We start from the raw sequence: 12,639 nt of genomic DNA, 5'->3' as shown, positions 1-12,639 counted from the left end.
ATGAGGTTCCCATCACCTCATGACATGTCTCCTTTCAGGCCTGATGGAATTGGAACTGTGACTGTTGAAGAAAAGGAGCGTTTTGAAGAAATCAAGGAAAGGCTCCGAGTTCTGTTGGAAAATCAGATTACACATTTTAGGTAAGGATCTGGGGTTAAAGGGCTTTTTAGGAAGATGAGCCTGGGGAGGGGCAAATTAAGGGCTTGATTTTCTAAAACTATAAATCTATCAGAGACACACTGGATATTTAAAAACATCTGAATGAGGACTTATTGTATGGCATAGAGAACTAAGCTCAATATTTTATAATAACCTATAAGTGAAACGAATCTGAGAAAAATATATATATATGAAACTGAACCACTTTGCTGTATACGTGATACTAGTACAATGTTGAAAACCAGCTGTACTTAAAAAAAAAAAACTTGAAATAACGAATGAAAAAGCCAACCAAGACAGAGTTTGCTGATATTCAGGAGACTTAGAAATCTTAAGGTCATTTTATTTCCACTAAAAGAACAAAGCCCTCCTTGTGTAAGCTGTCCTGCTCCCTTTGTATCATGAGGAAGTGTCTTGAAAGGTTTATGATGCCCGAAATAGTCACTAGAACTATCTGTATCATCAAAACCCTCCTGGACAGGGACTCCCCTGATGGTACAGCGTTTGAGATGTAGGCTTTCACTGCTGTGGGCCCAGGTTCAATCCCTGGTTGGGGAACTAAAATCCCACAGACCGTGTGATGCAGCAAAAACACATAAAATCTGTGTGTGATACACATTAAAAAAAAAAAACAACAAAACAACCCTGGATAAATCCTTACTGGTTGTACACTCTATGTAAGGTGCATTGCCAGTAACAAAAGATCAAATAGCAATGAAAAACTACAATCAAGGCAAGACAATTAGCAGAATCATGAATCTGCTCAAAATACACTCTTGTATTTCCTATCTTAATCCTCTAGGGATTTAGGTGTATTTGAAGTTTAGCTTGTTTGAACTAAAACTATTTCTTAATGCCAGTCTCAATAATTATATATAAGGTCACAATTGAGCTAGCAAAGGGTTCTCCTTCACAATAGAAATCTAAACAGAACCTTATGTCATCACTGGAAATATTCTTTTCCGTTGCAGACATTTGCAGAGTCTCTCTTTAGTCATTATTCACACATACACATATATATACATTATATACACACATATATGGTGTGAATTCAGATTAACATAACACAACGTGACAAAATAAAAAGCATTCTCTGTTCCTCAGAGAGAGTTGCCATAGGAATCAAGTTATAGCATATTTCATGCTAAAATGCAATCAATTCGGCAACCTGAACATTTTTCTGTCTGTTTTAGGTATTGCTTTCCATTTGGTCGACCTGAAGGTGCTTTGAAAGCTACCCTCTCACTCTTGGAAAGGGTAAGAATGGAAGTAAAAGACAGGTGACATGTACGCAGAGACATGAACATCATCGTGGTGGTTGAATGACCTAGTTTCTCATTTTTAGAAGATTTTTTTTTTAACCTTTCATCAAATATCAGAATAAATATGAGAAAACTGCCAGCCTCTCAAATAGTTAAGATATACTGATGATATGCTCCTAACCTTTCCATGAATCACGGACAGGCTTTGACAGCCCAACTGTGCACTGGAATTTTTTATTTTGACTCTAACCGTGGTGCTTGATCAATATTAAGTTGCAAAGAGGCATTCACAATTAATTTTAAACTGAATTATTTAAGTATAAATGGGTAACACATATCATTGAACCATTTTAAGAACCTTGTTTTTCCACCTGTAGGTCTTGATGAAAGACATTGTAACCCCAGTGCCACAAGAGGAGGTAAAAGCAGTCATCCGTAAATGTCTAGAGCAAGCTGCTTTAGTCAACTATTCTCGACTGTCAGAGTATGCCAAAATCGAAGGTAAGACCCCCTTCTGCCCCCAGTTTTTAATTTAAATTTTGGTATGCCTCCCTGGGGACGTCTTTCTCTTTCCTGACAGGCACCAGAAAATAGTGGCCCATCTCTGTATTTAAGCTGAAAGTTGAAAACACTTGAAATGTGATAGCTTCCTCGGCTGTGGCCACATAAATGAATTCAAGAACAGGGGCTCAGGAAACAGTCTTTGTAGAAAAAGATGTTGAATATAGGATGTTATAGGACAACTAAGATCCTTCTAAGAGTTGGTGTTGGCCCTAACTTTGCTCTGTGGCTAATGTTTTTCTATAAAAGAGCTCTGTAGGATGGCTACCTTCTTTAAATAGAGGAAAACTAAACAGTTTGTTATCCACTGTTGATTGCGTTGCAAGTAAAACAAGAATTGAATAAAGCAACATCAAGATTTTGCTTAACTCTTTCTTGCCCCTTGAACATATCTTGTCTCTTGGTAGCTTTTCAAACTTGATGGCAGGTTAGTGTTCCACTGTCTCTGATGGCTCCTGGTTTGTTATAGATCTTGTTCAATCTTGTTACTCCAAACCTAGGATGGTTGTTATCACTCCCCTTTCAGGTTTTAGGGATGTGGTCACTAATGACCAAGTAATCGTCCAAAGGCACTTTGAGTCCACCCTACTTGAGAAGATATGGTTCTTTGGGACCTGTTTGTTTGCAAAGGTATTAATTACTTTTCATTGTTACCCTGTTGGCTGCTATAGGGTGATTTGAAAACCACACCCAACTTGACCCGTGGTGTAAGTGTATAAATGTGGAAGTTCTGTGTGCAAAACTCAGTGTGTCCGCATTCTGGAATCCGATGTTCTCTCCCTTGTGAAACACCCAATCAATCCAGCAAATACTCGTTGTCTGCCTTCAGGACATGACTGGAAAAAAAAAAAAAAAGAGAGAGAGACCTAATTAACTACTAAAGCCCCATCACTTACCCTGCCAAAGTTCTTGTTTCCTTAGAGAATTAGGTTAAGATCATGTCAAATTCGCAGTGTTCTGTACATTCCATGTCCTCCCTCTCTCAATTTTGTCTGTCTGACAATGCAAATTGTGTACCAGTGGTAATGAATTCGTTGTTATGCATCCAGGGAGAAACACTTAAGAATTGGGCACTAAAAGGATGATCAACTCTTGACTTGGTAATGAGTGACAAAAATAGAGGAACAAGTAGACTGTTAAAGGGCTATATTAGCAAATAATGATTCCAGCATTTACCTTGCCAGGACACAATGATTGGTTGTATTTGTTAAAGTCAGCTGGGGACCTAATAATTCTAGGCCAGGCCAGAGATGGGATGGGATCAAGAAACGTTCGGTTGCCATGTCCGCTGACTCGTACGTAGGTCTTGGTCTAGCTATGACTAGTCTTTTGGTAAGATCTGCTCTCTTCTTTCAGATAAATAATATCCAAAAACAAACTTTAAGATCTGTAAGTAAAAATGCATTCGTTTCCAAAGTAGATCAGCTGGTCTGTAATTTCCTTTTGTGCCTCAATTCTTCTTGGTTGTGTTAATTATCTTTTGCACTGTGACTTTTAGGTCTGGGGATTCTTTGAAGAAATCAGTCTTTTTTTTCCAACTCTCTTGTCAGAGAAGTACCTCATTCCACACTACCTGCTCTCTTCCGCTTCTCTCCTTCCTTGTCCGTGATTGGCTCAGCCACTTTTTGACTTTACCTCTGCAAAAGTGGCTGTGACGCCAATTTCAAAGCATGCTGGGATTGTTAATTCAGACAACCCAACATCCTCTGGCTGCATGTATCAGGTTTTCTTTCATGAACATAGTCCACCATAGGCTGAGACATGGCAGCTTTAAAGATATTACTACCAGTCAACTTTCTTTTACAAGGTTCTGATCCTACCCCCAGAAAAGAAATCTTGACATTTGCGCTTCTCTGTGACCATTAATAGCTTAGTTCCCTGAGAAAGTTGGAAAGAAGTTATAGTAATATTGCCGGAGACTATGTTTATGAAGAAATACCTCAAGAGCCTTAGATACTAAAGTCTGAAATCCTTAGTATCTTGGAGCCTTCAATCAATGAAATCCTGTTTCCCTTTATTCATGATGTTTTCGGTCATTGTATTCTTGCAAATAATTCTAAAGAGACGTGTAAAATCACGGTCACAATCTCTCTCGTGACTCACGGCATGCTGAATGGTTAATCCAGTAGATCTCCAATTTTGATACTCCTTTTTTCTTTTATCCTGTGTTTATCCCAAAATATTCTGTGGCTATTTTCCTTTGAGCTAATGTAACGTTTTCCTCTAACCTGTGACCTTTAACCTCTTGACCTCTGACCTAAGCCTCTTGCATGCCCAAATCCTCTTTTATAGGGAAAAAGAGAGAAATGTATGAGCATCCTGTCTTCTGCTTGGCCTCCCAAGTGATGGATTTAACCATTCGTGAGTACCTACCACCTCCTCGCCATGCTGTCTTCACTCTTTCTGTTTTCATTATTTCAAGAAAATCCAGATCCAAATCAACTCACTCTCCTTGCTTCAAGTTTTTTAGCATTGGCTTGTCTGTTGATTCTGTCTGTGAAACCCAGTGTGAGAAGTCCAGTCACTTTTTATCAGCCTAACACAGGTTAGACAATTAAGCCATTTGTTTGTGATAAACTCAGATTTGTCTGTAAGTTTTTCAGTTATTCTCTGTCTGTGACCTGAATGCATTTTTACTTTGCTTGTGTGTAACCCCAGTTTGTAAAGTGCTTGTCACTGGTACACAATCAAAAGATAGCAGCTAGGCGGGGAGCCGTGTGTTAGGTGTCAGGAAAAGGACAGTTGGGGCAAAACCGTGCTTTCTTTTCCATGTTTAAGATGTCAAACTGTTGTGGGTAGAAGATCGCACAAGTGGTCCCTTCTATGTAAAATGAGCTCTTATATGCCTCCTGTCTGTTCTCGCGCAAGCTGGGAAGCTTTTCCTTGTTCTTTCTGAAGATTTGAACTTGTCCTCGTCCTCTAAGCTCTGGCTAGAACATATGACTTAATTGTCACTTGGAGAGTTCATGTATGTTTCATAGCTTGATTTCACATTAAAACTTAATTTCACTAATTTTCTATTTGTGCAGCGTTTTTCACCTCTGTGAAGGAGCCTTTTTTGGCTGGCCCCCACACTTCCGGGCGGTGGGAACTCAAGGGCAACTTTTTCTTTCCAATATCATGTATCACACATAAGTGGGGGGCATTTTGGTTCACTTGCTCATTAATCCTGCATATGTGTTCTTGTTTCTCTCTCTCTTCTCTCCTTGTTGTGCTTTCTCTTTCAAATAGAGAATCAAAAGGACGCAGGTGAACCCACTGTCTATGCATTGTAAACTGTCAGGACTGTTGAGTTACATTGAGTTTTTGTTTCTGTTTTTGTTTCTTAATAGCTCCTTAACATATGTACTCCCAAAGACTGATGTGGGGTTGCAATGGTACTTAAGGAGTTAATTTGTGCTGTCTCACTATATCCCTTACCCACGAGATGTTGACCTCTGTAGAGCAGACTTTCTGTAAAGGCATAAGCTTTGAAGGGACAGAACTATGGTTTGCTGTGGAGCTTCATTTCATCTTTGGCTTCAAGGACTCCAGTGATTTGGCCTCATGTACTTTTTTTTGTTTTTAAAGTGACTGAAGCAAACTAATCTTCCTTTTTGTTTTTCATTTCTTTTTCCTGTTTTCTGCTCTATGGAGAAGTTTGTGTTCTTTGATGAATGTTTATCAGCCAAGGCAGAGAGGAATCGTCTCTGTGTTGTTCTTGTATGTACCATGTGATGGGGCAGGATGCACACGCAGGTGGCTAAACGGGGGCCATTGCTAGGAGTTTCATGAGAGGAAAGCCCTTAAAAGTTTTCTGGCTATGGCAGTTTTCTTCTTGTTTGGTTCCCAAACTTCTGAGTCTATTTTGAGGAAAGCTTGAAAAAATATATAGTATGGATCAGGGTTTTAAGGTCTAAAGACTTCTCCAAAGATAATTATCATTTGAGTAAAGTTGAATGTGTTTCAGATCAGTTCGGAAAGCATTTTTGAGCACATGCCAAGCACTAGGCTAGTAATAAGTATTTGAAGACTCACAAACCTATGTTCAAGGCATACGAGCTTTTCTCTCCCTGGAAGGGAAGATGTTCATTTATCCATTCACTCATTCATTCATTCGACAGGTGCTTAGTGGGAGCCTGCCATGTGCCAGGTACAGTGGTAAAACCAGGGACTGCGTAAACAAGAAGAAACAGCTGATACCCTCATAGAGCATATGTGTCAATGGGTAATTAAATGTAAATTACAAATTCTGTACTCAGCAACACTAATGGGTAGAGTTGTGTGTAAGAGGGCATTGTTGGAAAGCCAAAGAAGTCTTTGCAAGGATGGCAAGTTTGAACTGCATCTTGAAAGATGAATTAGAATCAGTGAAAATGAGATGGGATGGGAAAGTGGAGAGGCTTCCTAGCTAAAGAGAGTAATATGTGCAAATACATAAAACCATAGCATTAATAAAAATAGCTAAAGCTTATTCAGTGTGTATTACATGCCAGCTATGACTCTTAAGTAATTTATATGTATTCACTCATTTAAACCTCAAAATCTCTTATGAGATAGCTACTACTGTAATAATAGTATGCAGAGGTTAAATAATATGTTCCTGGAAGTCTAAGTGCAGAGCGAGAGTCTGAGGCCAGGCAGAGGCCATACTCTGAACTACTCTGTACCTCAGTGTGGTTGTACAACAGGCTGAAGTAACAGCAGGAGTAGGCACCGGTGATGGCAACGGAGGCGGCAGGTGCGGTCTCTCTGTCCCTTCATAACACAGAGTTCAGATGGTCTCTCATGGTCCGTGGGTGCTTCACCTGGCATCTGTACCAATTTTTGCAGACAATTTTCACAAGAAAAATTCTACATGTCTCCCATCCAAAGGTGACAGAGAGCCAATAAGGCTCTTTAAGCAAGAGGGCAGCTTGGTGATTTGCACTCCAGAAAAGCCATACCAGCAGAGATAGAGGAAAAAAGATTGAGGAAGAGGGAGAAGGTAAAAGTGGACCCAAAAGTTAAGATCAAAGCGGAGTTGGGGTTGAAGCTTGGTACGTCCGAGGCCCCTTCTAGGCAAAGTAGATTTCAGCTGTAATCAAAACCATAATCACTTCTTTCCTGATCTTTACATCTTTTATTTTTACCCTCCCCCTACCTTTTCAGTTTCCTTAGAGGGAACAAAGTGTGAATACATGGATAGGTGTGCAAAACTAACTGTGTGGAGGTGGCCAGGCACAACTGGAGGTATCCATACAAAAATTGAGGTGCAAACAGCTGCTGAAGCCTGCAGTCAGACTGTGCTTTGCGAGGCTCTGGGACTCTACAGATGGCATTTTGGTGGACTTATGCTTTCTGTCTGGGAGCATTATTAGAAATTGCATGTTCAGTTTAATTACAGTATCTAAAAAAAAAAAAGAGAGATGTAAAAGGCTGTTACTCTATGAAAGAAAAGCTGTGACTCCTGCAAATGAATTCTATTATTTTAAATACATTTCCATTTAAACCGTCACACATTCTGAACCCAGCAAATCTCTGAGAAAGTCTACACCCCTGTTGCTGGTTTGCCTCAGTTCTCAGCTAAATACTTGTATAATTTTTCCTTCAAATACAGCAAAGATTTGCAAAATAGATACATCTATAGCCAGACAGACAGACAGCCTACCCATGGGCCCAAGCACCGTGCTAAGGACTTAATAAGAAGGATCTGATTCATTTGTTACCTTAGTCCCATCTAGAATGTTTCATTACTGCCCTTCTTACAGTTGAGGAGGCCGAGATTTGGAAAGGATAAATGACATTCTTCAGCAGGATTTGAACCCATCTCATTCTAAATTCAAACACCATGCCTTTTTTTTTTTCCCCTTTTATTGTGGGGGAGGGGTGTCGTTCCTCCATTCAGCCTTTCCAGCCAGCATGATAGCAATTGGATATTACCCTTTCACTCAGTGGATAAATTCAAAATTACTTACATCTTTTATTTCAGGAAAACCACCAAAGTCAGAGCAGTCTTCTGGGCCCAGATCACTGCCAAAATCTTTCCCCTGTGAAGTCTTCCTGAGGGCAGTGAGATCCCCTGAGATTGTCAGAGAACTGAGGATTTTTCTTTTCTTCCCAAATGACAGAAACCTTCTAGAGCAAGTCAAATTTATCCAAAGGACTTTCAGGCAGATTCTGTAGTAGTGGGGTTCTGTATCTTTCCCTGTCTCTATCAAGTCTTATAGGTCTGAGTCCAGTTGGAGAAGAAAAAAAGAGACAAGCAAGCTTGTGACACTCAACAGTGCACAATATGGAGCCGCTCCCCCAAGAGACCAGTGGGGGCAAATCCCATCTCAGCAAGATCCAGGCCATCCTAAATTCCTAAAACAAGGCCTATCTAACACTTCCTGTCGTAAACACTGGGGAGTAAATGTTTATCTTTTCATCTTTCTTGTTTCAGTGATACATAAACCAGGGTTTCCAAGCCAGAATTATCCTGTAGACTAATATCTCATCTATACTTCATGAAGAGTGAGGAGGACAGGGAGAAACATGTTTCAAACACTCTCACCAAGGAAGATCCTGGAGGAAGAGAGGATGTGTTAAAAATATGCCATGAATCAATAAATATGAAACTGACATCTCTTCTCCCAGAACAAAAAGACATGCTGCCGATCACGATAACAACTGTCATTTATTGAGAATTTAGTATGTGCTAAGTAGATACATGCATATCTCATTTAATTTTCACAACAATTCTATAAGTATTTTGTTGCCATATTTCATTGAATCTAAAAGCCATCAATTATAAAATGCACCATTAATTTATGTAATCCTAAGAATAAAATAATGCTGCCAACTAAATTGTGACACACCATCAAATGTAAGATGCATCCAATTTCAGAAATGTTAAAATGTGCCTCTTACACTCCATGAAATAAAAAAATCACTGTTGTCTGTAGAAATGCAGAGAAATGAAACCGAGAGATGTTAAGTAACTTGCCCAAGGTCACACAGCTGGTTAGTTGTAGAGACAGAATTTGAACATGAACCTAATTCCAAGCCCAAACTTTCAACTTCTGTACTATGAAAGACTTGTGATTGTTAGTGATAAAATTAGAAGAGGTTTCTCAATCACTTAATCCCAAACCACCATTTGACAGATGGGGAGACCAAGGTATAGAGAAAAGAAGCCAGTTTCAAAATAAAATGGGCAAGTGAGCAACTCTTGTCTGGGGTCCTGCACACTCTTTAGGGCCTTCACCCACCCCCCACACTGACCCCCGCCACCACCACCAGGCTGCCATGTCTTTCAGCCAAGAGATACTCTCCCCACTCACAATCTAGTAACTGGTTTCTAGTGTGACAGTTGAGGGATTCCAGAGTCCACATACCAGAATCCTAAATGGGCAGCTCCAAGAATACAGTCTCCCACGACCAGCGTGAACACTCAGGATCTGTTATGTCAAAAACTTATATCACACAGTCTTGGCTCCAATTAGTTTTTAACCTATTTAAGTCTCACTTTTGTTTTCTGTGCGTGCGTACTAAGTTGCTTTAGTCATTTGCGACCCTGTGGACCATAGCCCACCAGGCTTCTCCATCTGTGGGATTCTGCAGTCAAGAATACTGGAATGGGTTGCCATTTCCTGCACCAGGTATCTTCCCAACCCAGGAATCAAACCTGCATCTCTCTTATGCTTCCTGCACTGGCAGGCAGATTCTTTAGCGCCACCTGGGAAGCCCCTTTGTTTTCTGTAAAAGGGGCTAATAATGTTTCCTCCTCTCAAAGGGTTGTTGCAAAGATTTAAACATATATTTCCAACAGAGCTCTTAACACAGTGCCTGGTACATAATAAGCCCTCATTGCTGCTAAGTCACTTCAGTCGTGTTCGACTCTGTGCGACCCCATAGATGGCAGCCCACCAGGCTCCCCCGTCCCTGGGATTCTCCAGGCAAGAACACTGGAGTGGGTTGCCATTTCCTTACTATCTATCTATAGCGACAAAGTTGTGTATTTGTTATTATAAACATAAAATTATGTCATTATTGGTGTATTATTATTTAAAAGGAAACCCCCAAATCCAAATGTACAATATAGACATATTATTTGATTTCAGAAATGGAATAGAAAGCAGTGCTTCTCAAAATTTAATCTTTATACAAATCTCTGGGGATCTTGTTAAAACATACATTCTGATTTGGTAGGTCTAGAGCGGGGCATGGAAATCTGCATTTCTAACACACTGATGATGAAGCCGCTGAGGCAGGGGCTGAGGTTTGAATGTCAGTGAACTATATAGGAAGCAGCCGATTTATCTCTTTATCATAAATTTCAAAAGAAAATGTTATAATATAGTTCTACATATGTTAAATACCCATTGAGTTCCAGGAGCTGGGTCAGGCACCAGAGAAGGGAGCCGTGAGAAAAAACAGCCCAGATCCCTTGCCCTCAGGCAGCTCCCAATAAACTTCTCAGGAAGAGGACAGGCGATAAAACGAGTGATTTCATCTGGAGACTGTGCTGTAGAGGGAGATGCAGGATGCTGCAGGAATGCCACACACAGGGATTTCACCTGGGCTGGGGTCCTTGACACACGGCGGAGGAGGATGTGGTGGGCGCCCAGGGCTGATCCCCTGGAAACTGCCTGGGATGTTCCTCCGCCTTGTTGAAGGCCTACTCGTCATCCATCCAGATGTCCCAGAGTCTGTCCTAGAGCACCTGCGACCATATAAGTGAAAGTTTATTTGGAGACTGGGTGAATATTTGATAGTACTATGAAATAAGTAGTCTTACTAGAGCAAGTGTTCGAAAACAACCACCACCACCGTAAATAGCTTAAGCAAGAAAAGGACGTTTTTGGCCTGTGTAGCTAGGAAATGTGTGGAGGGATTGGACTCAGAAATAAAGGCTTTTAGTGTGTCTTGATCTCTCCAGCTGCTGACAGTCTTCTTTAATGTGATTGTCATGATAGCAGGGGTTGGGGGCAAAATAGCCACAGATAGCACCAGGTTTTTATCCCAGATGCTGAGGCGTGAGGCAAAAAGAGGTTTCCTCTCTATGAAACTGTATACAGTTCCAGAGAACACTCTTATTGGCCAGGCTTGGGTCACGTGTTAGTCTCTGAGCCAATCATAATACCCATGATGATGTGGAGTGTTATGGTTGCCCTGGCTTGGCTCACATGGCTGCTCCTATTTAGGATTCATTGCTTGACATTTCCACTAAAGCCGCAAAGAGTGGAAGAGAGGCAATTCTAAGCAAGGCAACTGCACATACAAGAATAGCAGATGTCCACTACTGTTTCTCTCCAGAATTGTTTACTTTTCTTAGGTACAACAGCTCAGTCTCAAGGACAAGCCTGACCTTGGATACAAAGATACCAAATTGGAGGGAAAAAATATATATATATGTATGTATGTGTGTATGCGTGTCTCTATATATATATTTGTGTGTGTGTGCATATATATATATCAATAGCATTATTTCTTTCTTGTGGATATAATATATTTTAATTTGAATACAAAGGTTTTTCATTATCTTAAATCACTTTTCATTGCATTAAAATACCTGAAGTTGTTTTCTGGTTTGCAAGTGGAAGTTAACAATGTTTGCTATTCAGCAATTCAGCTGCATGCATTTGCTCCATAACCAGGGGCTTTGGCTAAGAGATGAAAGTTGCCGGTATAGTTTTTATGCATATTGCAACCGCAGAATATTTGGTTTTCCATGAAAGCACACCATTGGGCTGGATCCACTGAGGATTTCCTGCTCTGGACCAGGTACTGTACTAGTCCCTAGAAATACAGAATTCACTGGGTACAGGGAAAGACAAACATGCATATCATTGGCTATTAGTCAAGGACCATAAGAGCTCAAATAGCGGTATCAACAGAAGAGTTGAGTCTTTGTTATGAAGGTATAACTCTTGGGGCTGGGGGAAGCATGGTAGGGAATCTCTTAAGGCTTTTGAGCAAGAGTATGATAGGTTCAGATGTGTGCTGTATGAAGATCACTGTGAATGCTGTGTGAACAATGAACTACAAGGGAGGGAAAGAACTAAAGGCTGGTTTGGAGTCTTTAGCAACCGTTGAGGTGGAGATGACGAGACGTGAGTTGAACATCAACTCTGTCAGCAAGAGTATAGCCACATGATCTCGTACAGTGGGAGGTAAAACCAAAGACACAGTAGAGGTGGATTGGGCAGCCCACGCCACCTATGTCCTTATGGGGAGGAGTCAAAGATGGCTTTAGTAAAAAGAGTAAACAATTCGTGACTGATGTACTGGTCTTTAGTAACATATACTTCATATTGCCCTAAAAATGGAATCTTCTGAAAAGGAGTGATGAAGATACAGGGGATCAAGTATACGTGATGGCCTGCCCCACTGAAGAAGTTACATTGAATTATGACCTTGTTTGAAATGTGTGCTCCGTGTTTTAGGTAGGCAGTGTATTCTGGGAAGCATGTTGTGGCTATCTGTTTGGCTTTCTCTTCCCACTCTAGCTTTTATCCAACCCTACCCCCAAATCCCAGTGAATTGCTCCAGGATAGTTATTTTCAGTAATAACGTAATACAAACACTGGCATCTTCAGCAAAACATAAATAGATTGGAACTTGGTTTTAAGAGTTCTTTCCATCAACCATATCCATTTCTCATACGATGTTTCTGGAACTGGCAATTAACTGGCTTGCTGGAGTCAGAGCTGGT

The 12,639-nt window shown here is 40.5% G+C and overlaps 1 protein-coding gene across 27 annotated transcripts in view; it reads left to right on the top strand.

Moving 5' to 3' along the window:
• Window positions 1-12,639, top strand: part of CADPS (calcium dependent secretion activator) — a 471,796-nt gene that overhangs the window by 351,721 nt on the left and 107,436 nt on the right. For 14 of the 27 annotated variants that reach the window (XM_027523777.1, XM_027523803.1, XM_027523778.1 and 11 more), the window contains 4 exons: window positions 39-140; window positions 1,353-1,416; window positions 1,799-1,922; window positions 4,275-4,343. In XM_027523777.1, coding sequence (XP_027379578.1) covers window positions 39-140; window positions 1,353-1,416; window positions 1,799-1,922; window positions 4,275-4,343 — 359 coding nt within the window. Of the gene's footprint in view, window positions 1-38; window positions 141-1,352; window positions 1,417-1,798; window positions 1,923-4,274; window positions 4,344-5,213; window positions 5,232-12,639 lie in introns of all 27 variants that reach the window. The other 13 variants (XM_027523802.1, XM_027523782.1, XM_027523788.1 and 10 more) reach the window with 3 other exon arrangements.

Source organism: Bos indicus x Bos taurus, chromosome 22 (assembly GCF_003369695.1).
Source record: "Bos indicus x Bos taurus breed Angus x Brahman F1 hybrid chromosome 22, Bos_hybrid_MaternalHap_v2.0, whole genome shotgun sequence".
NCBI classification, from domain to species: Eukaryota; Metazoa; Chordata; class Mammalia; order Artiodactyla; family Bovidae; genus Bos; species Bos indicus x Bos taurus.
The sequence above is the reverse complement of the archived record's forward strand: the minus strand, read 5'-3'. Positions and strand labels throughout refer to the sequence as shown.